General features: G+C 48.8%; 1 protein-coding gene across 7 annotated transcripts in view; it reads left to right on the top strand.

Moving 5' to 3' along the window:
- Positions 1–24,591, top strand: part of IFT140 (intraflagellar transport 140) — a 236,216-nt gene that overhangs the window by 94,536 nt on the left and 117,089 nt on the right. For 6 of the 7 annotated variants that reach the window (XM_074965776.1, XM_074965778.1, XM_074965777.1 and 3 more), the window contains 3 exons: positions 12,650–12,777; positions 16,966–17,083; positions 23,907–24,037. In XM_074965776.1, coding sequence (XP_074821877.1) covers positions 12,650–12,777; positions 16,966–17,083; positions 23,907–24,037 — 377 coding nt within the window. The remainder of the gene's footprint in view (positions 1–12,649; positions 12,778–16,965; positions 17,084–23,906; positions 24,038–24,591) is intronic. The other variant, XM_074965779.1, reaches the window with a different exon arrangement.

Raw genomic sequence — 24,591 nt, 5'->3', positions numbered from 1 at the left:
TTTTTTGTAGTTAGTGGCAGTTGGGTTGTCTAACCGTCTTTTTTTGTGGCTCTCATGCCCAAGTCCCCAGGATTTAAGCCCTGCAAATCCTGCTCCAAGCCCATGCCAATGGGCGACCCCCATGACTCTTGTCTGAAGTGTCTGGGGGAGGTTTATCAAGCTGAGAAGTGCAGAATCTGCAAGGGATTTCATCCTTGGATTAAGAAGGAGTGGGACTTTCTCCTGAAGCAGCTCCTTATGGACCTTAGCTCCTTAGGGACTCCTTCAGCGCGGCAGGACCTGGCACTGAGCTCTTTGGTACACTGCGCCTTGGCGGCGGTGGTGGATGTGGCACTGTGGATGGACTCTCACTGAGACCCATGGCACCACCGCTCCCCGGCACCGAAGCCTGCAATACTGCTCCCACTCCCAGGCACTGCTCCCACTCCCCGGCACCAAAGTGACACCGGAAGCCAGAAAAGGGTGGCTCTCCTTCGCAGAGACCCAGGCCCCTGGAGCCGACCTCTGGCTCATCCAGGGGAGAAGCGCCCGGAAGCAAAGCTTATGGACGCGGCACCGTTGGCTTTGGCCCCACTGCGGGAGCCGTTGAGTCCGCTGCCGTTGGAATCCCCATGCCGCAGTGTGGTGGAAGTTCAGCTACCTTTCACCCCGGACACCTTTGCGGCTGCGAGGGACCTCATCGCCATGACGGCACCAGGTTCCCCTCCGCTCCACACCAAGTCTCTGGTGCCTCAGCAGATGGTACCATCTCAAGGCAAGCTGGCACTGATCCATCTATCGACTCCGTTGGGTAAGCCCTGGCACTGCTCAGAGTCCTGGCACCACTCCCCGTCTCTGTGCTGATTGTACTCCCCAGCCTCACAGCACCACTCTCCTCCTCCTTGGCACTGCTCATCAGCGCAGATCCGCTTGGTGCCACCCTGGCCCTTGCGGTCCTGATCTCATTCCTTGGGTTTGGAGACGGGGTCGCAGTCTTTGGGTCGGGACCACCACCAGTCAGACTGTAGCTGCCCTGACATGGGGGCAGGATCATGGCTGCTGCATGGGCAGGGGCCCACCCAGTGACCATTCTGGACTTCGTGGACGTACCATCAGGTCCAGGGTGAATAGTCTGGAGCTTCCTGGTTGGCCGCCTCTGAAACAAGGGTGCTGGAAGCCTCGACCAGTCGGCCCACTCCTCGGGGTGTGGAGGAACCATCGTGCCCCCTCTCTCCCGCGGGACCCCTTCCAATTCCGATTCCTGAGCCTTGGCCTATGGTCAGTGACACGGGGCATCAAGCCCGCATAGAACAGGGAGGTCGAGATGACCCTCTCCCCCCTCTGGCCTCTTTCCTCCTCCCCTGACGAGGCAGTGGCAGGCATCTCTATTTCCAGGCCCCCACCCATAGACATCTGCCCCCACCAAGACCTCCTGCGCAGGGTGGCATGCAACATGGGTCTGCAGGCTGAGCAGGTGGTGGAATCGGAGGACTTGGTGGCGGTCATTTTGGCCCCGGAAGGTCCATCGAGGATGGCCCTGCCCGTCATCAAGACCATTCAGGCCAATGCCAAAGCCATCTGGCAGACCCCAGCCTCCATTCCCCCTATGGCCAACGGGGTCGAACGCAAATACTTTGTACCCTCGAAGGGCTATGACTACCTCTTCATGCACCTGAAGCCCTGCTCGCTGGTAGTTGCGGCCATGAATGAGAAGGAGAGGCACTGGCAGCAGGCCCCAGCACCTAAGTCTAAGGACGCCAAGTGGCTGGACTTGTTTGGCTGCAAGGTGTACTCCACAGGGAGGCTCCAGCTCAGGATTGCTAATCAGCAGGCACTCCTGAACCCCTACAACCTTAACTCCTGGAACTCTATGCTGAAGTTCAAGAAGCGTATACCACCTGAGTCCAGAGAGGAGTTTGGGACTCTTATTGAAGAGGGCAAGACAGTGGAACAGACCTCTTTGCAGGCCTCACTGGACGCTGCAGACTCAGCCACATGTACCTTGTTCTCCGGGGTTGCCGTGAGGCCTGGCCTGCCTCTGGCCTGCCTCCTGAGATTCAGCAGACACTGCAGGACCTGCACTTTGACGGGGAGGGCCTGTTCACAGAACAGGCTGACTCTAGGCTGCATAGCCTTAAGGCCTCGAGCGCAACGATGAAGTCCCTGGGTATGCACACCCCAGCAACCCATTGGAAACGCTTCAAGCCCCAGCAGCCGCAACAGCACTCGTATCCTCCTCGGTCGAGGCAGGATTTTTACAGGTGGTGGGGGAGGAATGGCAGAAGGAAGCTCTCCAACCTCCCGTCTGGTCAACGCCAGGGCCTGACCAAACCATCGTCGGGTTCCAAGCAGGCCTTTTGAAAGGATGCCCGAGGATGGCATACCAGACTTACTCCTGGATCCTTCCCCACCCTTTTTGAATTGTTTATCCCACTTCCACCGTGCATGGTTCCAAATAACCTTGGACTGCTGGGTCCTCCTCACGGTGGAAGTGGCATATGCTCTCCAATTCTGCTCCTACCCGCCTTTCCACCCCGCTTCCCCGTCCCACTTCAGGGACCCCGCTCACGAGCATCTCCTTATTCAGGAGGTTCGGGCACTCCTTGCCATGGGGGCAATAGAGGAGGTTCCACAGGATCTAAGTGGCAAGGGGTTCTACTCCTGCTATTTCCTAATCCCCAAGGCCAAAGGGGGCCTCTGGCCCATTCTGGAGCTGCACTGGCTCAACAAATTCATAGTAAAGTTGAAGTTCCGCATGGTCTCCCTTGGCACCATTATCCCCCTCTTGGATCCTGGAGACTGGTATGCTGCCCTCGACATGAAGGAGGTGTACTTCCACATAGCAGTTCATCTGGCGCACAGACACTTCCTGAGCTTCGTGGTCAACCGCGAACATTACCAGTTTATGGCCCTTCCATTTGGCCTTTCAAGGTCCCCACAAGTGTTCACCAAGTGTATGTTGGTTGTGGCTGCCTTCCTCTGTCGACGGCAGGTACAAATGTATCCCTACCTGATGACTGTTACTTCGGGGCTGCACCAGAAAGCAGGTGTAGTCCCAACTCCACCCGGCCAAGTGTATGTTCGAACGGCTGGGTCTCCTCCTCAACGTGGAGAAATCGACCCTAGAACTGACCCAGAGGATAGAATTCATCGGGGCAGTGCTGGACTCTGTTCAGGCGCAGGCCCTCCTACCGGACTCCCGCTTCCGGGCTATCATGGGCATCATTCAAGGCCTTCTGCAATTCCCGACCTCGACAGCATGAGGGTGCATGAGTCTCCTCAGCCACATGGCTTCGTGGACGTACGGTGACCCGACATGCCAGGCTCCGGCTCAGGCCATTGCAAGCATGGCTCACCTCGGTCTACCGCCCAGGGCGCGACAGCTTGAATTTAGTGGTCACTGTACTGGAGCTTTTTCCACATGCTCTGTCACTAGGTTGCCTTTCCCATTCAGTAAGGGGCCCACACTTTCCTTGACCTTTTTCTTGTTGCTAACATACCTGAAGAAACCCTTTCTTGTTACTCTTAACATCTCTTCCTAGCTGCAACTCCAGGTGTGATTTGGCCTTCCTGATTTCACTCCTGTATGCCTGAGCAATATTTTTATACTTCTCCCTGGTCATTTGTCCAATCTTCCGCTTCTTTTTTGTGTTTAAGCTCAGCAAGGATTTCACTCCTGCCATATTTACTATTCTTTCTACACATCGGGATGGTTTGTCCCTGTAACCTCAATAAGGATTCTTTAAAATATAGCCAGTCTCCTGGACTCCTTTCCCCCCTCATGTTGTTCTCCCAGGGGATCCTGCCCATCAGTTCCCTGAGGGAGTCAAAGTCTGCTTTTCTGAAGTCCAGGCTCCATATTCTGCTGCTCTCCTTTCTTCCTTGTGTCAGGATCCTGAACTCGACCATCTCATGGTCACTGCCTCCCAGGTTCCCATCCACTTTTGCTTCCCCTACTAATTCTTCCCTGTTTGTGAGCAGCAGGTCAAGAAGAGCTCTGCCCCTAGTTGGTTCCTCCAGCACTTGCACCAGGAAATTGTCCCCTACACTTTCCAAAAACTTCCTGGATTGTCTGTGTACCGCTGTATTGCTCTCCCAGCAGATATCAGGGTGATTGAAGTCTCCCATGAGAACCAGGGCCTGCGATCTAGTAACTTCCGTGAGTTGCCAGAAGAAAGTCTCGTCCACCTCCTCCCCCTGGTCCGGTGGTCTATAGCAGACTCCCACCACGACATCACCCTTGTTGCTCACGCTTCTAAACTTAATCCAGAGACTCTCAGGTTTTTCTGCAGTTTCATACCGGAGCTCTGAGCAGTCATACTGCTCTCTTACATACAATGCAACTCCCCCACCTTTTCTGCCCTGCCTGTCCTTCCTGAATAGTTTATATCCATCCATGACAATACTCCAGTCATGTGAGTTATCCCACCAAGTTTAATTGTTGTTAGTTAGCTTTTAAGTAGCTGTTAAGTGTTTAGTTAGATAGTGTCCTGGTGGAGACTTTGCCCCAGGTGGGGCATGCCCCAGTTTCCAGGTGTTAAGCCTTGCTCCACATGTAACAGGCCTATGCTTGTTAGTGACCCGCAAGATAGTTGTTTAAGCTGCCTCAGGAAATCCCAAATAAAGGAGTGCTGTTGCATCTGTAAGAACTTTCGTCCTCGGACACACAGAGAGCGCAACATAAGTTTCAGGGCCCTCCTGATGCAGGTTACCCTGCGCCCTGCTTTGGAGCTGGCATGGCCCGACATGGCACACAGCACTTTGGCTTCGGTGCGTAGTGCACCCCTGGCGTCAGGCTCTTCCCAGCACCAATCCCCGGTGCCAAAGAAAACAAAGAAGTTGGCACTGAGCAAACCCGACCAGGGGGCTCTGGGCAAAGGACCCTGTTTGGGCCTTACGCCTACTCCGGACCCGCAAAAGGGCTTAGCCCCAGGGAGTTCCTCCCCCTGAAAGGACACGCCACCAACTTCAGGGAACAGTGAAGGGCCCGAGCCGACGGTGCAGTCGACCCCCTCTCAGCCTGGACAGCTAAGAATGCCCCCGCCGTAGCTGGCACGGGTTATGGCTCCCCATGAGGGCAAGCCTGCCAGCAAGACCTTGCACAAGACAAGTGAGCACCACCAGTCTCCAGAACCAAGACAGAGCCCGAGGTCACCACGTTCTTGGTCTCTGCATTGGCCCAGGTCTCCGGCTCGTCGCTACAAGTCATTGGCACTGTGCTCCCGATCCCCGTCTTCACACCGGGGCTCGCCCAGGCATAGACTATCTCCTTGGGACTGGTCTTTGTCATGCCATTGGTCACCATCACCGAGACCTTGAGGTTGCTTCCTGACCTGGCGCTGCTTTCCCTACTCCTGGCACTGATCAGACTGCTCCCAGCAGTGGTCGCCAGTGGCGACGGTGAGCCACCAGACCCAAGCCTCACCAGCCTCGCCTTAGTCACTGGAGGGTGATGACTTCTCCGGCTCGGAGGTGGACTTCAGCCCCTCGCCCAGGCAGCAATGTTATTGGGCTCCAGGGAACGCGTCAGCGGCATCGGTGCCAGCCTGACAGCAGGCCTAGTGGCCGACCCAACGACCTTATTGGAACGGCTGGGGCATTCTTGTTATGCCGTTGCTCCACTCCTGCCAGCCCTCAGTCGCCGCGTCACACAGGCCGAAATCAGCGCCCATGGTACCAACAGCACCGGGTTTAGTGCAGGACACTCTGTTAGCCGCCACGGGTGAGGAGCTGGTACCTACCCCGAGACCGCCCTCCCCAGCAGGTGAGGACACCACTGTACCTCCCTCGGTGGTCCAATCATCCTCCACCTTTCTGGACAAGGCAGTGGTGGGCCCCTCTAGAGCTAGCCCACCAGATGATTTCAGGGTGCACCAGACACTGCTCCGTAGGGTGGCATCAAACCTGGACTTCAAGGTGGAGGAGAGGGAGGAGCAGACAGACACATTATTTAATGTACTCTCAACATCTTACCCGGCCCACATCGCACTCCCAGTGTATGAGGGGATCCTGAACATTGCCGAGACCATCTGGCAAACCCCGTCCTCCATCCTGCCCACTTCTAAGAGGGAGAAAAGAAGTACTTCGTTCCCATGAAAGGGTTTGAGTACTTATACACCCACCTGCCATCTGGATCGTTGGTCATGTTGGCGGCCAACGAGAGGGATAAACGGGCCCACCAGTTCCACCCCTAAGAATAAGAAGGCCAAGAGGCTGGATTTGTTTGGTCGCAAGATTTTTTTTTCTATGGCCAGCCTTCAGTTTCGGGTGGCGAACCACCAGGCCCTCTTGTGTCGCTATAACTTTAAATTGTGGGACTCTCTCCTCAAGTTCAAGGACTCCATGTCTCAAGAGACGGCCCAGGAGTTCGCAACTCTAGTGGAGGAGTGTACTGCGGCAGCTCGGTGCACTCTCCAAATGGCTTGGGATGTGGCCAATTCAGCTGCCCAGGTGGTAGCCTCGGCAGTGGTCATGTGGTACAGTTCCTGGCTTTAGACTGCCGGACTGTCCCAGGAGATGCAGGTCTCTATTCAGGACCTCCCGTTTGATGGTGTTGGCCTTTTTTCAGACCAAACGGATACGCGACTGCACAGCCTAAAAGACACTGGGACGACCCTCTGCTCCCTGGGGATGCACACTTCTCAGGTGTCGAGACAGTGGAGGAGGCTGGAAAGACTGTCTTAACAGTGGCAGCCTTGACAAGGGCCTGTGAGGAAAAGGGACATCTGGTTTAGCTGCCACCACCCTTCATCATCCCGATCTCCTGTGCAGCCTCCCACAGCAAAACACCGGGGACCGGAAGTGCTCTTTTTGAGGGTGCATTCGGGAGTGACATTCCAGCCAACTGCCCAGATCCTTCCTGCCTTTTCCTCAACCACCCTCCCCGGACTGCTTGGCCTGGTCACGGGTTATGTTGGACTGCTGGGTCCTGGACATAGTGGCTCAGTGCTATACCCTGCAATTTTTGACTGCTCCTCCCTCTCACCCCTCCCCCCCACCTCCCCATCCCTCTTCAGGGCCCTTTTCACAAGCAACTTCTATCCAGGAGGTCAAGAAGCTACTGGGCATGGGGCTGTGGAGGAGGTTCCTCGGGACATGGAAGGAAGAGGAAGAGGATTCTACTCCCACTACTTCCTAATTCTGGGCCTCAGACCCATTCTGGACCTAAAGAAGTTTCTCAAGAAGTTGAAGTTCCTCATGGTCTCCCTGCCTCCATCATCTCTTCCCTGGATCCAGGGGACTGGTACGGCGCTCTCGACTTAAAGGACACGTGCTTTCATGTCTCCATATTCCCGGGACGCAGGCGTTTTCTGTGTTTCATAGTGGCTGGGCACCACTTCCAGTTTACGGTGCTACCCTTTGGCCTGTCCTCGGCCCCCAGGGTGTTCATGAAATGTGTGGCACCGGTAGTGGCTTACTTGAGGCGTCGAGGAGTCCAGATCTTTCCATATCTTGATGACTGACTCATCAATGGCAGGTCTCTGGAGCAGGTGCAAAGGAGCCTCGATCTGTGCTATCCACAGGTAGTGACTTGGGCCAGTTAATAAACACAGAAAAGTCCACGTTAACCCCAGTTCAACGCATAGAGTTCATTAGAGTGGTCCTCGACTCCACGCGAACCAAGGCCTTCCTTCTGGAAACATGTTTTCAGGCCCTGGTGGACTTGCTCTCCCACATAAAGACCCACCCGCTCACCACAGCCCACATGTGTCTGCGACTGATGGGCCACATGGCTGTGTGCATGTATGTGGTCAGCCATGCCTGCCATCACCTAAGATCTCTGCAGGCGTGGCTGGCCTCAGTCTACATCCCCAGCAGGCACCCCCTGGACCAAGTGGTCATGATGCCGAGCCACGTCCTCTTGTCCCTAGGCTGGTGACAGGATCCCAAGTCGGTGCTGCAAGGAGTTCCCTTTGCGACCCTGTCTCCGGTGCTGACCCTGGTCTCAGATGCATCGGATCTGGGCTGGGGAGCCCATCTGGGTGAGCTCAACACCCAGGGATCTTGGCTACAAAATGGTCTAGCCCTTCATATCAATGTCAGAAAGCTCAGAGCAGTTCTCCTGGCCTGCCAGGCTTTCTTGCCCGACCTGAAAGGTAAGGTGGTGCGGGTCCTCACAAACAATACCACTGCGATGTATTACATCAACAGGCAGGGTGGTGCCAGGTCTTCGGCCCTTTGTCGGGAAGCGCTCAGCCTCTGGGACTTCTGTGTGCGGCATGCCGTTCATCTGGTAGCCACCCACCTGCCCGGAACCAAGAACATCCTGGCAGATCGCCTCAGCAGGACCTTCTCGTCTTGCCACAAATGGTCGCTCCATCCGGAACTGGTCAGCCTAATCTTCCACAGGTGGGGGACTCCCCAGGTGGACCTGTTCACGTCCTGGCAGAACAGAAAGTGCCACATATTCTGTTCTCTGCAGGGCAGGGACAAGGGCTCCCTGTTGGACACTTTCCTGATCCCGTGGTCGGAAACGCTGATTTACGCCTTTCTGCCAGTGTCATTAATCCACAAGGTCCTGCTAAAGGTGAAGCAGAACCAAACGACGGTCATCCTTATAGCCCCAGCGTGGCCTTGTCAACACTGCTGCTGAGTCTTTCGGCAGCCACCCCGCTGCAGCTGCCTCTTTGGCCAGATCTGCTGTCCCAGAACCACGGCAATCTGTTGCATCTGAACCTGGCGGCGCTGCACTTGACAGCCTGGCTACTGCATGGCTAAGGGGACGAGCAGTGGTGTTCCGCTGGTGTCCAGCAGGCCCTGCTGGGCAGCAGGAAACCCTCCACTAGAGCTACCTATGTGGCAAAGTGGAAGCAGTTCATGTTTTGGGCCTCGGATCATCACATTAGTTGCAAGACATCCTGGACTATTTGATGCACCTTAAGCTCCAGGGCCTGTCGCTATCTTCAGTCAAGGTACACCTGGCAGCCATTTCGGCATTCCACTCTCTGTTTCAAGGCAGATCGGTCTTCGCTCATCCCATGACGGTGCAGTTCTTGAAAGGTCTGGAGCGCCTTTACCCGCATATCCAGGACCCAGTTCCCCCCTTGAATCTTGTGCTGTCAAGACTCATGGGACTCCCCTTTGATCCCTTGGCTTCCTGCTCCCTCCTGCTTCTATCATGGAAGGTCTCCTTCTTAGTTGCTATAACTTCAGCCCATAGGGTATCCGAGATCGGGGCGCTCACGTTGGAACCACCTTATACGATCATCTATAAGGACAAGATCCAGCTGTGTCTGCACCCGGCCTTTCTGCCCAAGGTCATCTCCCAGTTCCATACTGGCCAAGACATATTCTTACCAGTCCTTTGTCCAAAGTCTCATGCAATGGATGAGGAACGCAAGCTGCATACCCTGAATGTCAGATGGGCACTGGCCTTCTACATAGATAGAACAAAGCTGTTCTGTAAGTCTACACAGTTGTTTGTTGCTGTCACAGACAGGATGAAGGGTCGCCCAGTGTCTGCCCAGAGAATTTCGTCTCGGATTACGGCCTGCCTCTGTTACTGTTACAAGCTGGCAAAAGGTGTCCCCACCCGCGATCATAACAGCTCACTCGACTAGGGTGCAGGCGTCAGCAGCAGCCTTCTTCGCTCAAGTGCTGATCCAGGAAATTTATTGGGCTGCAACCTGGTTGTCTGTCCACACATTCGCTTCGCACTATGTGCTGACCCAACAAGTTCAAGACGATGCTGGTTTTGGCAGAGCAGTGCTCCAATCTGCAAGACTGTGAACTCTGAGCCCATCTCAGAGGATTCTGCTTGTGAGTCACCTACAGTGGAATCGACATGAGCAATCACTCGAAGAAAAAACAGTTACCCACCTTTTCATAACTGTTCTTCAAGATGTGTTGCTCATGTCCATTCCATTAACTTCCCTCCTACCCCTCTGTTGGAGTTGTCAGCAAGAAGGAACTGAGAGGGCGTAGGACTGGCAGCGCCTGATATACCATGGTGTGAGTGCAGCACCCCAGAGGGCACCATAGCTGGCCCTATGGATACCGCTACGGCAAAAGTCTCTGACAGCTGCACAAGTGGATGCATGCACACCTACAATGGAATGGAATGAATATCTTCATAAATGATCTGGAGGATGGTGTGGATTGCACTCTTAGCAAATTTGCGGATGATACTAAACTGGGAGGAGTGGTAGATACGTTGGAGGGCAGAGATAGGATACAGAGGGACCTGGACAAATTGGAGGATTGGGCCAAAAGAAACCTGATGAGGTTCAATAAGGATAAATGCAGGGTCCTGCACTTAGGACGGAAGAACCCAATGCACAGCTACAGACTAGGGACCGAATGGCTAGGCAGCAGTTCTGCGGAAAAGGACCTAGGGGTTACAGTGGACGAGAAGCTGGATATGAGTCAGCAGTGTGCCCTTGTTGCCAAGAAGGCCAATGGCATTTTGGGATGTATAAGTAGGGGCATAGCCAGCAGATCGAGGGACGTGATCGTTCCCCTCTGTTCGACATTGGTGAGGCCTCATCTGGAGTACTGTGTCCAGTTTTGGGCCCCACACTACAAGAAGGATGTGGATAAATTGGAGAGAGTCCAGCGAAGGGCAACAAAAATGATTAGGGGTCTGGAACACATGACTTATGAGGAGAGGCTGAGGGAACTGGGATTGTTTAGTCTGCGGAAGAGAAGAATGAGGGGGGATTTGATAGCTGCTTTCAACTACCTGAGAGGTGGTTCCAAAGAGGATGGTTCTAGACTATTCTCAGTGGTAGAAGATGACAGGACAAGGAGTAGTGGTCTCAAGTTGCAGTTGGGGAGATTTCGGTTGGATATTAGGAAAAACTTTTTCACTAGGAGGGTGGTGAAACACTGGAATGCGTTACCTAGGGAGGTGGTAGAATCTCCTTCCTTAGAAGTTTTTAAGGTCAGGCTTGACAAAGCCCTGGCTGGGATGATTTAATTGGGGATTGGTCCTGCTTTGAGCAGGGGGTTGGACTAGATGACCTCCTGAGATCCCTTCCAACCCTGATATTGTATGATTCTATGGGCATGAGCAACACATCTAGAAAAACAAGTTACGAAAAGGTGGGTAACTTCCACCCCCCCCCAGTCTATTGTATAGCTGTTCCTAGATAGGATATGTGACGGGTTTGATCACAGAAACGCCCTGGGGACTTCCACCTGATGTGTCAAGACTACTTCTGCTCTTGCTTTCCTGCCCTGTCAGCTTAGGACTTCAGTGCCCTTCCTGGTTTGAGCCAGACCCACTAGCCTGCTGCAAACCCCGACCCAGGGTCTGAACCACATCCCCTAACAGCTGTAGGCTTAACTGAAAGCAACTTAGGAAGTGTTCCTGCCTTTAACACTCAGATGCCCAACTCCCAATGGGTTCCAAACCCTAAATAAATCCATTTTAAAATCCGTTTATAAAGCTTATACAGGGTAAACTCATAAATTGTTTGCCCTCTATAACACTGATAGAGAGAGATGCACAGCTGTTTGCCCCCCCCCCAGGTATTAATACATACCCTGGGTTAATTAATAAGTAAAAAATGATTTTATTAAATACAGAAAGTAGGATTTAAGTCGTTCCAAGTAGTAACGGACAGAACAAAGTGAATTACCAAGCAAAATAAAATAAAACACACAAGTCTATGTCTAGTACTGTCAGGGTTCCCTCCCCACTCTGAACTCTAGTGTACAGATGTGGGGACCTGCATGAAAGACCCCCTAAGCTTATTTCTACCAGCTTAGGTTAAAACTTCCCCAAGGCACAAAGTCTTTGCCCTTGGATTAAGTAATCGCTGCCACACCAAGTGATTTAACAAACAATCAGGGAAAGGACCACTTGGAGTTCCTATTTCCCCAAAATATCCCCCCAAGCCCTTACAAGTACGGTAATAAAATTGAATACAGATAAAAACGTCACCAGTAAGCTTCCTTCTACAGACTAGCCTCCTTCTAGTCTGGGTCCAGCAATCACTCACACGCCCTGTAGTTACAGTCCTTTGTTGCAGTTTCTTTCAGGTATCCTTGGATGTGGAGAGGCTTTCTCTTTAGCCAGCTGAAGACAAAATGCAGGGGTCTCCCCGTGGTTTAAATAGACTCTCTCTCTTGTGGGTGGAGACCCCCTCCTCTCTCCTATGCAAAGTCCAGCTACAAAATGGAGTTTTGGAGTCACCTGGGCAAGTCACATGTCCATGCATGACTGAGTTCCTTACCAGCCAAGCCACATTCCTGGGAAAGCCCAGATGTGGATTGGCATCTTTAAGTTCATTGTTGGCTTAAGGGCTTCTTGACTGGGCACTTACTGAGAATAGTCTTTTCTCAGGAAGCTGACCAACTGCTTCACTAAAACCTACTCAGAATCAAACAAGTATGCAGCTAATATTCATAACTTCAAATACAAAAATGATACATGCATACAAATAGGATTAATAGATTCAGTAGATCATAACCTTTACAGAGATATGTTACATGGCATATGTAGCATAAAACACATTCTAGTTATGTCATATATACATTCATAAGTATATTTCCATAAAGCCTTAAGTCACAGGATAGTATCAACAAATTGCTGTGATGCACTTATTACATTAGTGGTGGTTGTTGGGATAAAACAGAAGTGGGCTTGATGTGCAAGCTTAATTGACAGAAAAACCTTCCTGTCAGAAAGTTAACATTTAAAGTTGCTGCTATCTCCCGTCCCCAGGGTACTGTCAAACAGCTGCTGATGTTCTCTGAAGCAGAGGGGAATCCCTGCCTGTTGGATGTCTGCGGGAATTTCCTGGCTGTGGGAACGGACTTGGCTCACTTTAAAATCTTTGATCTCTCTCGCAGGTATTAATAAGCATTTACAAGGGTCTGAATCTATAACTCAGGTTTCTGTCTTTTCTTTTTTTTTCCTTTTTTACCTTAAGGGAATTTTGTACTAGTGAAAAATGCTAGACTGACAACCCTGGAGACTGAATTCATAGAATAAGTACATCAAAGGCAGTGGGAGTGCAGGCTTTTTCGTGGCCATGTGTGTACATGCCCTGTAGAGGTTATCTTGGCCTATTCAGTCCTTGGCTTCTTAAAAATATATATATGTATATATATTTTTTACTTTGTAGACTCCTGCCAAATTTTGCTGCTCTACCTTCAGTGTTTACAGGGAGAAGCTGAGGTTAGAAGACCCAGCCTTACCTAGTGAGGTGTATTGCCAGGTCAATAGTATCTGATAAACTGATGTTTTATACACTCACAAACCACTCTTGTGAGAAGTTGACCCTTTTGTATTCTCAAGTTCTTCTTCAAATGCTTGTTCATGTCAATTCCAATCAGGTGTGAGCAGGCTACATGCACGCCAGCTGGAAGATTTTTCCCCTAGCAGTATCCGCAGGGTCGGTCTGGGTGCCCCCTGGAGTTGCGCCTTCGTGGCACCCAATATAGAGCCCTGCTGACTTGACCCCCCCGCCTCAGTTCCTTCTTACTACCTGTGATGGCTAGCTGGAACTCCACTGCTCTCGCTTCAGCAAGCGTGTGCTTCGCATTATCACCCTTTGTATATATAGTTAGAATTGGTAGTAGAGTAGTTACACTTAGTGTAGATTGTTTTTCTCATAAGGTTCCTATGGGGGTTCCCCCCCCCCCCGCCCCTGATGCTTTTCCCTGGCACCGGGGTATGCCTCAGTCCCCAGGCTTTAAGCCATGCTCAGACTGCGGCAGGCTTATGCTGAGAAATGACCCACACACTTCGTGCTTGAAGCGTCTCGGTGAGGGTAATCTTAGGGAGCGTTTTAAGATCTGTAGAGGGTTTTGCCCCAGGACCCTTAAAGACAGAGAACAGCGCCTCCGAGTTTTGCTTATGGAAAACCCTTTGAACCACTAACGACGTGCTCCCTGCTCTACCTCTCGTATAAGGTGGTGTTTCTGGTAGTAATAACTTCAGCCAGGAGGGTGTTTGAGCTCAAGACCCTAACATCAGAGCTTCCTTACACAGTGTTCTTTAAGGACAAGAACTGTTCTGGCCTCACCCAGCTTTCCTCCTGAAAGTTGTCTACCAATTTCACATCAACCAGGACATCTTCCTCCCAGTGTTCTATCCTAAGCCGCACACAAGTGGCAGGGAGCAGAGGTTTCATTCGTTGGATGTCTGCAAAGCATTAGCCTTTTAAATCGAGAGAACAAATCCATTCCGGAAGTGCCTTCAACTATTCGTGGCTGTGGCAGACAGAATGAAGAGTCTTTCAGTCTCATCTCAACTAATTTCATCGTGGATCATGTCCTGCATCCGAGAGTGCTATAACCTGGCAGGGGTACCTCTCCCTCTGCTCACTGCGCCCTCCACCAGGGCTCAGGCTTCTTCAGCTGCATTCCTGGTACAGGTTCCCCCCCAAGAAATATGCAGAGCGGCGACGTGGTCCTCCATACATACTTTCACCGTGCATTATGCGATTACCCAGCAGGCCAGAGATGATGCGGCCTTCGGTAGAGTGGTGCTCCAATCAGTGGACAACTCCGACCCTGCCTCCTGAACTTACGCTTGGGAGTCACCTGATTGGAATTGACATGAACAAGCACACAAAGAAGAAAAAAGTAACTCACCTTCTCGTAACTGTTGTTTTTTGAGATGTGGTGTTCATGTCCATTCCAATACCCACCCTCCTACCCTGCTGACAGAGTAGCTGGCAAGAAGGAATTGAGGGGGGGTCAGGTCAGGACTCCAGGGGGTGGGGTGCCCAGACAGACCCTAGGGCTACTGCTAAGGGAAAAAATCTTCTGACTGTTGTGCACGTGGCTTGCGCACACCTGATTGGAATGGACATGAAGAACACATCTCAAAGAACAATAGTTACGAGAAGGTGGGTAACCTTTTTTTCCAGGTCTGAGATTTGGGATCAAGGATAATGGCTTCAGTGATGTCACTGTTGCTTCTTCATGAGTATGAATTCTCAGTGAGGACTTGGACTCTCAATCCCAGAGAGCAAGAAATTCATGCACTGTTGTAAGCAACACATATAGCGTATTCAGGGCTTCCCGATCTTCAGTGTTTGTTTCCATCATTACTCCAATTATCAATGAGTATTTCTTTGGGGATAAATACAGTGTTGTTACTGGAGTGGAGTTTGCATGGCTTATCTTTTTTTTTTTTCCCTAGAGGGAAGGGAAACTTGAAATAATTACCCTTTTCCCCACAATGATTCCCATCTGGGGTGACACTGAGTAACAGCATCATGGTTTGTTACTGTCATTCACTAGCCAAAGCCTTCTGTGGTAAGGCTGATGATGGCTCAATGAGTAGCTTGATACTCTCCCATGTAGGAAACCTGGCTTTAGGAACAGAACAGGGAGTTTTGCAGCTCTCTCTGAGAACATAAGCACTTTTGGGCAGTGGGGGAGGAGTCCACAGAAACTTTCTCAAGGCGTTGACTTCAATCTATAAAGTGAATAGGGTCTTGGATACTTAAGACTATCTTTTTCCCTTTGTTCTTAGTAGTTGAGAACAATTTGGATATTTCTACTGCCAGCCTGTAAGTACAAACATAGGACGAGTAGAGGGTCCTCAACTTTGGAATTCACTTCCTCTATTGAATCAAAAAAGCCTAAGTTTGTTGACCTACAGGGCAGGGTGTAAGGTTCTCCCCCCCCCCTTTTTTTTTGGAACTTTTCCTGAGGTGAAGTACTTGATTAAATTCTGAAATGAGTGAAAGTTTAATTAATATTAGTCATACTGTTATGTTGAAGTGTGCTTCTACTCTGACAAGTGACTGTGTCAAACTTGTACATTTTGACTCCACACCTGCTCCTTGTGTGTGTTCAGAGCCTCTTATCTGTTGACAGTTAGTGACGAAATAAGTTTGAGAACCCTTCAGAACCAAGAGGGTAAGCTGAAGTCTGTTCTTTCTTATGTATCTTATATATCATCAGCAGAACAATTTGCAAAACTCCTGTCAGTCAAACCTGTGAAAACCCATTGGCAGCACTGGCATTGCACAGGTATCACAGAGGGCCTAATTTGAAAACCCTGGGTTTGTGCAGGGTATCACTATGACTTGTGGGGCCTTTATTATTGGTGTTGATGCTGGAGATTGAAAGAACCCAGCTTAACTCTCAGATGTCAGGCTGAATTTTTAGGGCTGTAAAAAAAAACTTGTTTTCTTGTAAAGTGAGCATATTTGATCTGGAATTAACGAGACAATAAATAGAACCCCAGAATGTTATTTTTATATATGAATTCAGAGGCCATGCCTGGTTTTCATTTTATAAATCTAAAAATAAATACTGTCACTCTTGTTAGCTGTATCCCAGTGACTGATAGGAAGTGTTCTCTCAGGCAGAGTGAATGCTGTTACTGTTGCTGCTACAGTAGGAAGGATTGATTGGGTATAGGGAGAAAGGACGACAAAAGTGTGAACAATTCAGTCTCTTAGGCTATGTCTACACTGCCCAGCAGTTCAGACTATGAGGATGTGAATGTAGTACTGTTTTGAGAGGACTAAGTTAATATGAACTAGGATCCTTTTAGTTCATGCTTGTGTTACCCACACCGGGGTCTTACAGCACAGCAGCACTTTGGTGCACACTGCTGTTCGAATGCCTGGAGTCCAAACTGCAAGGCAGTGTAGACGAGCCCTTAGAACTTTTCTACATGGAGAAACTGACTAGCATAGCTGAAGTGGAATAACTATTCCACAATAGTTATGCCAGTATAACTTTCTCATGGGGACACGATAGTTATTCCACTTCAGCTATGCCAGTCAATTTCCCCATGTAGACAAATTCTACTTCTCCTGAAACAGGGTGGCAGGATTTTCTTGTTGCAGGTGTTCGAACACTGCGGAACATTTAAGTTTACTTCTGCTGTGTTTAAGCCTCTAAGGGAAAGCTAGAGTCTTGGACAAAAGGTGAGAAGACATCAAATATTTGAGTCCTGTGCCCTATTTGATTATTAAAGGTCTTTTTTGAAGTTGGAAAAATATTTTTAACTGTTTTTCAAGTACTGACACTTGGCACCACATGAATCACTATTGTCTGTCCCCACAGAGAGGCAAAAGTGCACTGCAGTAGTAAGAACCTGACTGAGCTTTTTCCTGGCCTGGGGGGCATTGCATCGGTTAAGTGCAATTCTTATGGCAACAAAGTCAGCGTCCTCGTCAACAAGGTGAGACAGGACTCTCCACATACCACACTGAGGTCTGAATGTGACACCAAATGCCAGACTAGCTATAATGCAAAGATAAAGTGGGTTAACTTCTCTAATTTAAACCCACATTGGCTATGCTCTGTTTTCAGGAATCAGAATTTCTGGGGTAAGCATTGATAGAAGCACTAAAAGTTTTTGTAGGTCCAAGGGCTCTATTGTCCCATCTCTGGCCATTGGAGATATTTGCTAATAGAAGTTGCGGATTGGCCAAATGCCATTATAGGAAATCTCATCATATTATCCTCTCCATAAATTTATCAAGCTCATTCTTAAAATGAGTGAGGTTTTTTTGCCTGCACTACGCCCCTTGGAAGGCTTTTCCAGAACTTCATTCCTCTGATGGTGAGAAACCTTTATCTAATTTCAAGCCTAAACTTATTGATGGCCATTTGTTCTTGTGCCAACATTGGCTCTTAACTTAAATTAACCTCTCTCTCCCTCTGATATTTATCCCTTTCATATATTTACAGAGAGCAATCGTATCTCCCTCATCCTTTGTTCTGTTAAGGAGCTTGGTTTGTTTAGCCTAAGTCTCCTTTTGTAAGGTAGGTTCTCCATTGCGCTGATCTTAGTAGCCTTGTCTGCACCTGTTCCAGTTAGAATTCATCTTTCTTAAACATGGGATACCAGAATTGCACACATTATTCCAGATCAAGTCTCATCAGTGCCTTGTATAATGGTAATAAACCTTCCTGGTCTCTACTGGAAATCTCTCGCCTGATGCATCCTAGCATTGCATTAGCCTTTGTCAAGGCTGCATCACGTTGGTGGCTCATAGTCGTCCTGTGATCGACCAATACACAAGGGCTTTCTCCTCCTCCGAGACTTCCAACTGATGCCTCCCTATCTTATAGGAGAAATTCTTGTTGTTAGTCCCTACATGCATGACCTTGGACTTTGCACTATTCAATTTCATCCCATTACTATAGTTTTCAAGGTCATCCAAATCTTCTTGAATGATATTCTGGTACTCCTCCATATAGGCAGTACCTCACAACTTTGTGTCATTTGCTAATTTTATTAGCATACTCCCACTTTTTGTGCCAAGGCCATGAATGAAAATGTTAAATAAGATGGTACCAATACTGATCCTTGAGGCACTCCTCTAGTATCATAGAATCATAGAATATCAGGGTTGGAAGGGATCTCAGGAGGTCATCTAGTCCAACCCCCTGCTCAAAGCAGGACCAATCCCCAACTAAATCATCCCAGCCAGGGCTTTGTCAAGCCTGACCTTAAAAACTTCTAAGGAAGGAGATTCCACCACCTCCGTAGGTAACGCATTCCAGTGCTTCACCACCCTCCTAGTGAAAAAGTTTTTCCTAATATCCAACCTAAACCTCCCCCACTGCAACTTGAGACCATTACTCCTTGTTCTGTCATCAGCTACCACTGAGAACAGTCTAGATCCATCCTCTTTGGAACCCCCTTTCAGGTTGTTGAAAGCAGCTATCAAATCCCCCCTCATTCTTCTCTTCCGCAGAAGAAACAATCCCAGTTCCCTCAGCCTCTCCTCATAAGTCATGTGTTCCAGTCCCCTAATCATTTTTGTTGCCCTCCACTGGACTCTTTCCAATTTTTCCACATCCTTCTTCTAGTGTGGGGCCCAAAACTGGACACAGGACTCCAGATGAGGCCTCACCAATGTCGAATAGAGGGGAACGATCACGTCCCTCGATCTGCTGGCAATGCACCTACTTATACATCCCAAAATGCCATTGGCCTTCTTGGCAACAAGGACACACTGTCGACTCATATCCAGCTTCTCGTCCACTGTAACCCCTAGGTCCTTTTCTGCAGAATTGCTTCCGAGCCATTCGGTCCCTAGTCTGTAGCGGTGCATGGGATTCTTCCGTCCTAAGTGCAGGACTCTGCACCTGTCCTTGTTGAACCTCATCAGATTTCTTTTGGCCCAATCCTCCAATTTGTCTAGGTCCCTCTGTATCCTATCCCTACCCTCCCGCATATCTACCTCTCCTCCCAGTTTAGTGTCATCTGCAAACTTGCTGAGGGTGCAATCCACACCATCCTCCAGATCATTTATGAAGATATTGAACAAAACCGGCCCGAGGACCGACCCTTGGGGCACTCCACTTGATACCGCCTGCCAACTAGACATGGAGCCATTGATCACTACCCGTTGATCCCGACAATCTAGCCAACTGTCTATCCACTTTATAGTCCATTCATCCAGCCCATACTTCTTTCACTTGCTGGCAAGAATACTGTGGGAGACCGTGTCAAAGGCTTTGCTAAAGTCAAGGAACAACACATCCACTGCTTTCCCCTCATCCATAGAGCCAGTTATCTCCTCATAGAAGGCAATTAGATTAGTCAGGCATGACTTGCCCGTGGTGAATCCACGCTGACTGTTCCTGATCACTTTCCTCTCCTCAAAGTGTTTCAGAATTGATTCCTTGAGGACCTGCTCCATGATTTTTTCCAGGAACTGAGGTGAGTAACCTCTCTCCAGCCTGGCAGTTCACCTTTCAGCATGACCCGTTGTAGTCTTCCCTTTAACCAGTTCCTTACCCACCTTTGGATTCTGGTATTAATCCCCATTTTCTCCAAATTAACTAATAATTTCCCACGTGGAACTATATCAAATGCTTTACTTGAAATCCAGGTAGATTAGATCTAGTACATTTTCTTTGAGAAGATAACTGATTTCCTAGACAAAGAAAGAGATCAGGTTGGTCTGGTACGAACTACCTTTTATAAAACAGTGTTTTATTTTATCCCAGTTGCTGTTTGCCTCTAGGCCTTTAATTACTCTCTCTTTCAAAATTTGTTCTAAGACCTTGTATACAATTGAGGTCAGTGTGACGGGGCTGGGACTCACCACCGCAGTGCCTCCCGTTGGTGACTCTGGGAATTAGCTCAGTCCATGTGGAGCACCCTCCATTGGTGGTGTCCCATCCGTTTTTTGCCCTCTGTTGGCGTCTGGACCAGCGTTGCTCCCTTCTCTCACGGTGTCCTCTTCAGGCCACTGCCCTCTGGCAGTGCCCCCAAGTCCACACTCATCCCCTTCCAGGGTGGGGCAGGGAGGGGGGGTTAACAGCAGTCTTTCCAGTTCACTCCTGCTGCAGTGGCCAACCACAACCCCTCTAGTCTAGCCCCTCTGTTCAAGGGCTAGTTGCAGTCTGTCATGGGCACCCTTCCACAGCCAGGTGCTGTACAAGGAGGAAGGGGGGGACCCAGGCCCACCCACTACTCTGGGTCCTGACCCAAGGACCCTCTAATGGCAGCCTCCATGCCCTCCTTCTCTCCCCTTGTCTAACTGTCCCTGGGCCACTTCCCCTCTGGCCCTTCGCACCCTCTAGGCCCTTTCTATCAGGGCCCGCAGTCTGGCAGGTATTGGGCCAGAGCCCTTCTATGCTCCCCCGAGCCTGCCTAGCATGGCTCTGTCCGAGGTGCTTGTCTCCTGCTCAGGAGACAGAACTTCCCCCATGAAGGTCTGGGACAGACTGCCTGCTCCCTTCCTGGGCAGCCTTTATATAAGGCCTAGCCTAGCCCTGATTGGCTGCCTGTAATACTGGCCCTGATTGGCTCCCAGTAGGCCTTTTCCTGATTGGCTGCCCTTCTGTGCAGCTGTTCTGGCCTACTCTAGCCCTGTCTCTCATAGGGGTGGGGAGCTGCCCCACCACAGTCACACTAACAGGCCTGTAGTTTCCCATATGATATTTTCCCCCTTTCTTAAGTATAGGTACTATATTTGCAATTCTCCAGTCATAGGGTACAACCCCTAAGTTTACAGATTCATAAAAAAAACTTGCTTTGGGGTTTGCAATTTCTTGTGCCAGTTCCTTTAATGTTTTTGGATGGAGATTATCCAGGTTCCCCCATTTGGTCCCATTAAGCTGTTTGAGTTTGGCTTCCGCCTCGTATGTGGTAATTTCTGCTTCCATATCCTTGTTCCTATTAGCCACTCTGCCACTGCCCTCAAGTTCCTCATTACCTTTATTAAAAACTGAGGCAAAGTATTCATGTAGGTGTTGGGTCATATCTAGATTATCTTTAATCTCCATCCCAACATTAGTGTTTAGCAGTCCCACTTCTTTCATTGCTTTCTTTTTATTTGTTATGTCTAAAGAACTTTTAACTATTGGTTTTAATTTCCTTTGCCAGGTCCAATTCTCTTGGCTTTTGGCAATTCTCATTTTTCCCCTGCACTTTCTGACCACCAGGAGATAGCTTTCCATGCTGATCTATCCCTTCTTCTTTGCCTTGTAGGCTTTTTATTAATAATCTGTTTGGAACACTTGTTCATCCAGTTTGGTCTGCAATTCTTCCCTACAAATGTTTCTCTTTGCTTGGGATACAGGCTTCAAATAGTTTCTGCAACGTTAACTTAAATCATTCCAAGCCTCCTCCACATTCAGATCCTTGAGTTCTTCAGGCCTGTCCATTTCCCTAACTAATTCCCTTAATTGTTTGAAGTTTGCTCTTTTGAAATCAAGCACCCTAGTTGCAGACCTATTTTTGTTTATCCTTCCATTTAGTTTAAATTGAATTAACTTATGATCACTCAAATTAAGGTTGTTCTGTATATCCAGTTCTTCTATGAGGTCCTCGCTACTTACCAATACTGAATCTAAAATGGCATCACCTCTTGTTGGTTCAGTGACTATTTGGTGAAGAAATCTGTTGGCTATCACATCCAGGAATATCTGGGTCTTACATTTATTAGTAGCACTAGTCCTCCAATTTATATCGGGAAATTAAAGTCTCCCATAATCGCATAATTCCCAGTACCTTTTATTTCATTAAAAATATTAGCGGCCTCTCTTCATATTCAAATCGGGTCCTGGGGGTTTGTAGCACCCCCAAGCACTATTCCAGTGGAGCCTCTGTTACCATTTTTCCCATAGTGATTTTGACCTAAACTGATTTCATTTTATCCATTCCATCATTTCTAATTTCTTTAAGTCTTCCTCATCACTAATATACAATGCTACTCCACCACCTTTACCTTTATTTCTGTCTTTCCTGAACAGCACATATCCTTCAATATATGTATTCCAGTCATAACTACTTTCTGCCATGTTTTCATTATCCCTATAATATCTGATTTCACTTACCGCACCAGTAGTTCTAGTTCCTCCATTTTGTTACCCAGGCCCCTTGCATTTGTGTACAGACATCTTTCTTGTTTCTGCTTGGCTTCACCCAGATTCCTCGCCCATTTACGTACAGTCATTTTACTATCAGTGTTGCCTATTTGACTGTTACTGTCATTGGTATTGGCACTATCTTTCCTTCTGTCATCTGTTCTCCTACCCTCTGTTTTTCCTTTCTCCATTGCTATATTCGCTTTTACTTGATTTTCCTTCCTCTCAATATTAAAATCAGGTGTGGATATTACATGAGCATCTCCCAACTGTCTTAGCCGAATTCCTAGTTTAAAGCTCTTTTAATCAGTTGTGCAAACCTCCATCTTAGAAGTCTGTTGCCCTTCCTACATGGATGGATGCCCATCCTATGAGAACAGTCTTCTGTCTGTTAATGCCTCCCAATAGTGGAATGTCCCAAAGCCCTCTTTATAGCACCATTAGTTGAGCCATCTGTTGATCATCATAATCTTGTCTTGTCTTCGCTCTCCTCTTCTAGGGACAGGTAGAATCCCTCTGAAGATCACCTGAGTGTCCATTTCTTTCAGCACCTTCCCCAGCCTGGCATAGTTTTCCTAGCTGTGTCTGAGCAAGAATCTAGCAGTATCATTTGTTCCCACATGAAAGACAGTCAATGGATTCTTTCCTACTCCCATTAGGATCCTCTTCTGTCTTAGGACACATCCCATATCTTAGCTCCTGGCAGACAGCACACCCTTCTGTTCTCCAGATCAGCTCTGGTGACAGGCCTGTTGTTCTTAGTAGGGAGTCCCCAGTTATGTAGACTTGCCTCTTCTTGTTGTTGGCATGATTGTCCGGCCTTCCCTCTTTTGTTCTTTCTGGCTGCAAGTCTTCTTGTTGTCTGTTCTCACTTGCAATCTTCTACAAGTTGTCCTCTATCCTCCTGGGTCTCTGAACTCTGGCTAGCTCTATTGTCTCTTCCCCTCTTCTTGTAGGACTAGCCTCTCTTCTCTTCTCCTTGCTCTCCCACCTTCTGTTACTGCCTGCCTCTCCCCTTCATTTTCCAACTCAGCAAACCTGTTCCTCAGCTCTGTTTCTCCTTCACTAGCTTGTTTTTCCTCTGCCTTATTCTCGAAGTCACATGCTTCCACTGTCCACTTTCTTCATCCAGCAGTCTACCCTCACAGTTCCCTGATCCAGCATGCATCTGCAATTCATGAAGTTTCCTTTCAGCCTCCTCTCTCTTTCTCTCCATCACCTGCTCAAATCTCCTTTGAAACTCCAGGTTTCTAGCTGCAACTCCAAACCTCAGATCTTCTTTTCCATCAGCTCTATCAGGTGGCACTTCATACAAACAAAGCACCTTTCCAGTACCCTCTCCAGAATAATGTACATCCCCACAACTTCCATATCCAGTCATATTCACTAACTTTTCCATTCCTTGGGTCACCTCTATAGCTGCCCCTATAGCTGCCATAGCCTTCCCTGCTAATCTACTGTGAAGAAGGAAAAAAGAACCCCCAAAACCAAACAAACAAAAACTGCCCTCCCACCCCCAAATCCCCCACTCGGACTCCTTTGTTTTCAGGTGTTTGTTGGCTCCTGTGCTGCTGGCTGGCCTGTGGGCTGCCTTTATAGGCCAGCTGAATTTTACCTTGCTGGTCTCTTCTACTGCTGGCTCTAACTCCTTCTCTTTTCCCCTGCCATAGGCTGATGAGAGTCTTGACTCTAAGATCTGTTTCTATGATGTTGAAATGGACACAGTCAAATTCTTTGATTTCAAGGCTGGACAAGGGGATGGTGGAGCCGTGCCTTCCTACTCTGGACAAGAGCCTGAAAAGTAAGAAAACTTCATTTTGGAAAGTCTGGCTTGTGGCTTTAGGATAGGAATCTAATTTACCAAAACAAGCCATTCCTTGATGCTGGAAGAACCCTGCACAAATTAGCGAGTTGCTCTGATTTAACTAAGTTTGTTTTTTTAACTGATTTTACTTAAATCGGGACAAAAACTGTGTGTAGATAAATCTTGTTGGGGCTTCCTTTCTCCACCTTTTAGTGGAACATTTTGTTGATAATCACATTTATCCCTGTTGCATATGTAGAAGAGAAAAATAATTACTGGTGAGGCCTCTGTTTTCTCTTTCCCTTTAAACTGATACTTAGCATTTATGGTCATGCTTTGTTTTCAAAGCACTATGCGAACATTAATTAACGTTCCCAGGTATTGTGAATCTACCTAGGATTTTATATGGCCCTGATCTTGGTGGTATGTAAATGCCTGAGGTATGCAAGTAAGTGTTAGCTCCATTTTACAGATGGTGGAAGTGAAGCATAGAAAGTGATTGACTTGTCCAAGGCTGCGCAAAAAGTCATTGGCAAAGCCAAGATAAAAAT

This window comes from Natator depressus, chromosome 10 (assembly GCF_965152275.1).
Source record: "Natator depressus isolate rNatDep1 chromosome 10, rNatDep2.hap1, whole genome shotgun sequence".
In the NCBI taxonomy this organism is placed as follows: Eukaryota; Metazoa; Chordata; order Testudines; family Cheloniidae; genus Natator; species Natator depressus.
This window is presented reverse-complemented; position numbering and strand designations above follow the sequence as displayed.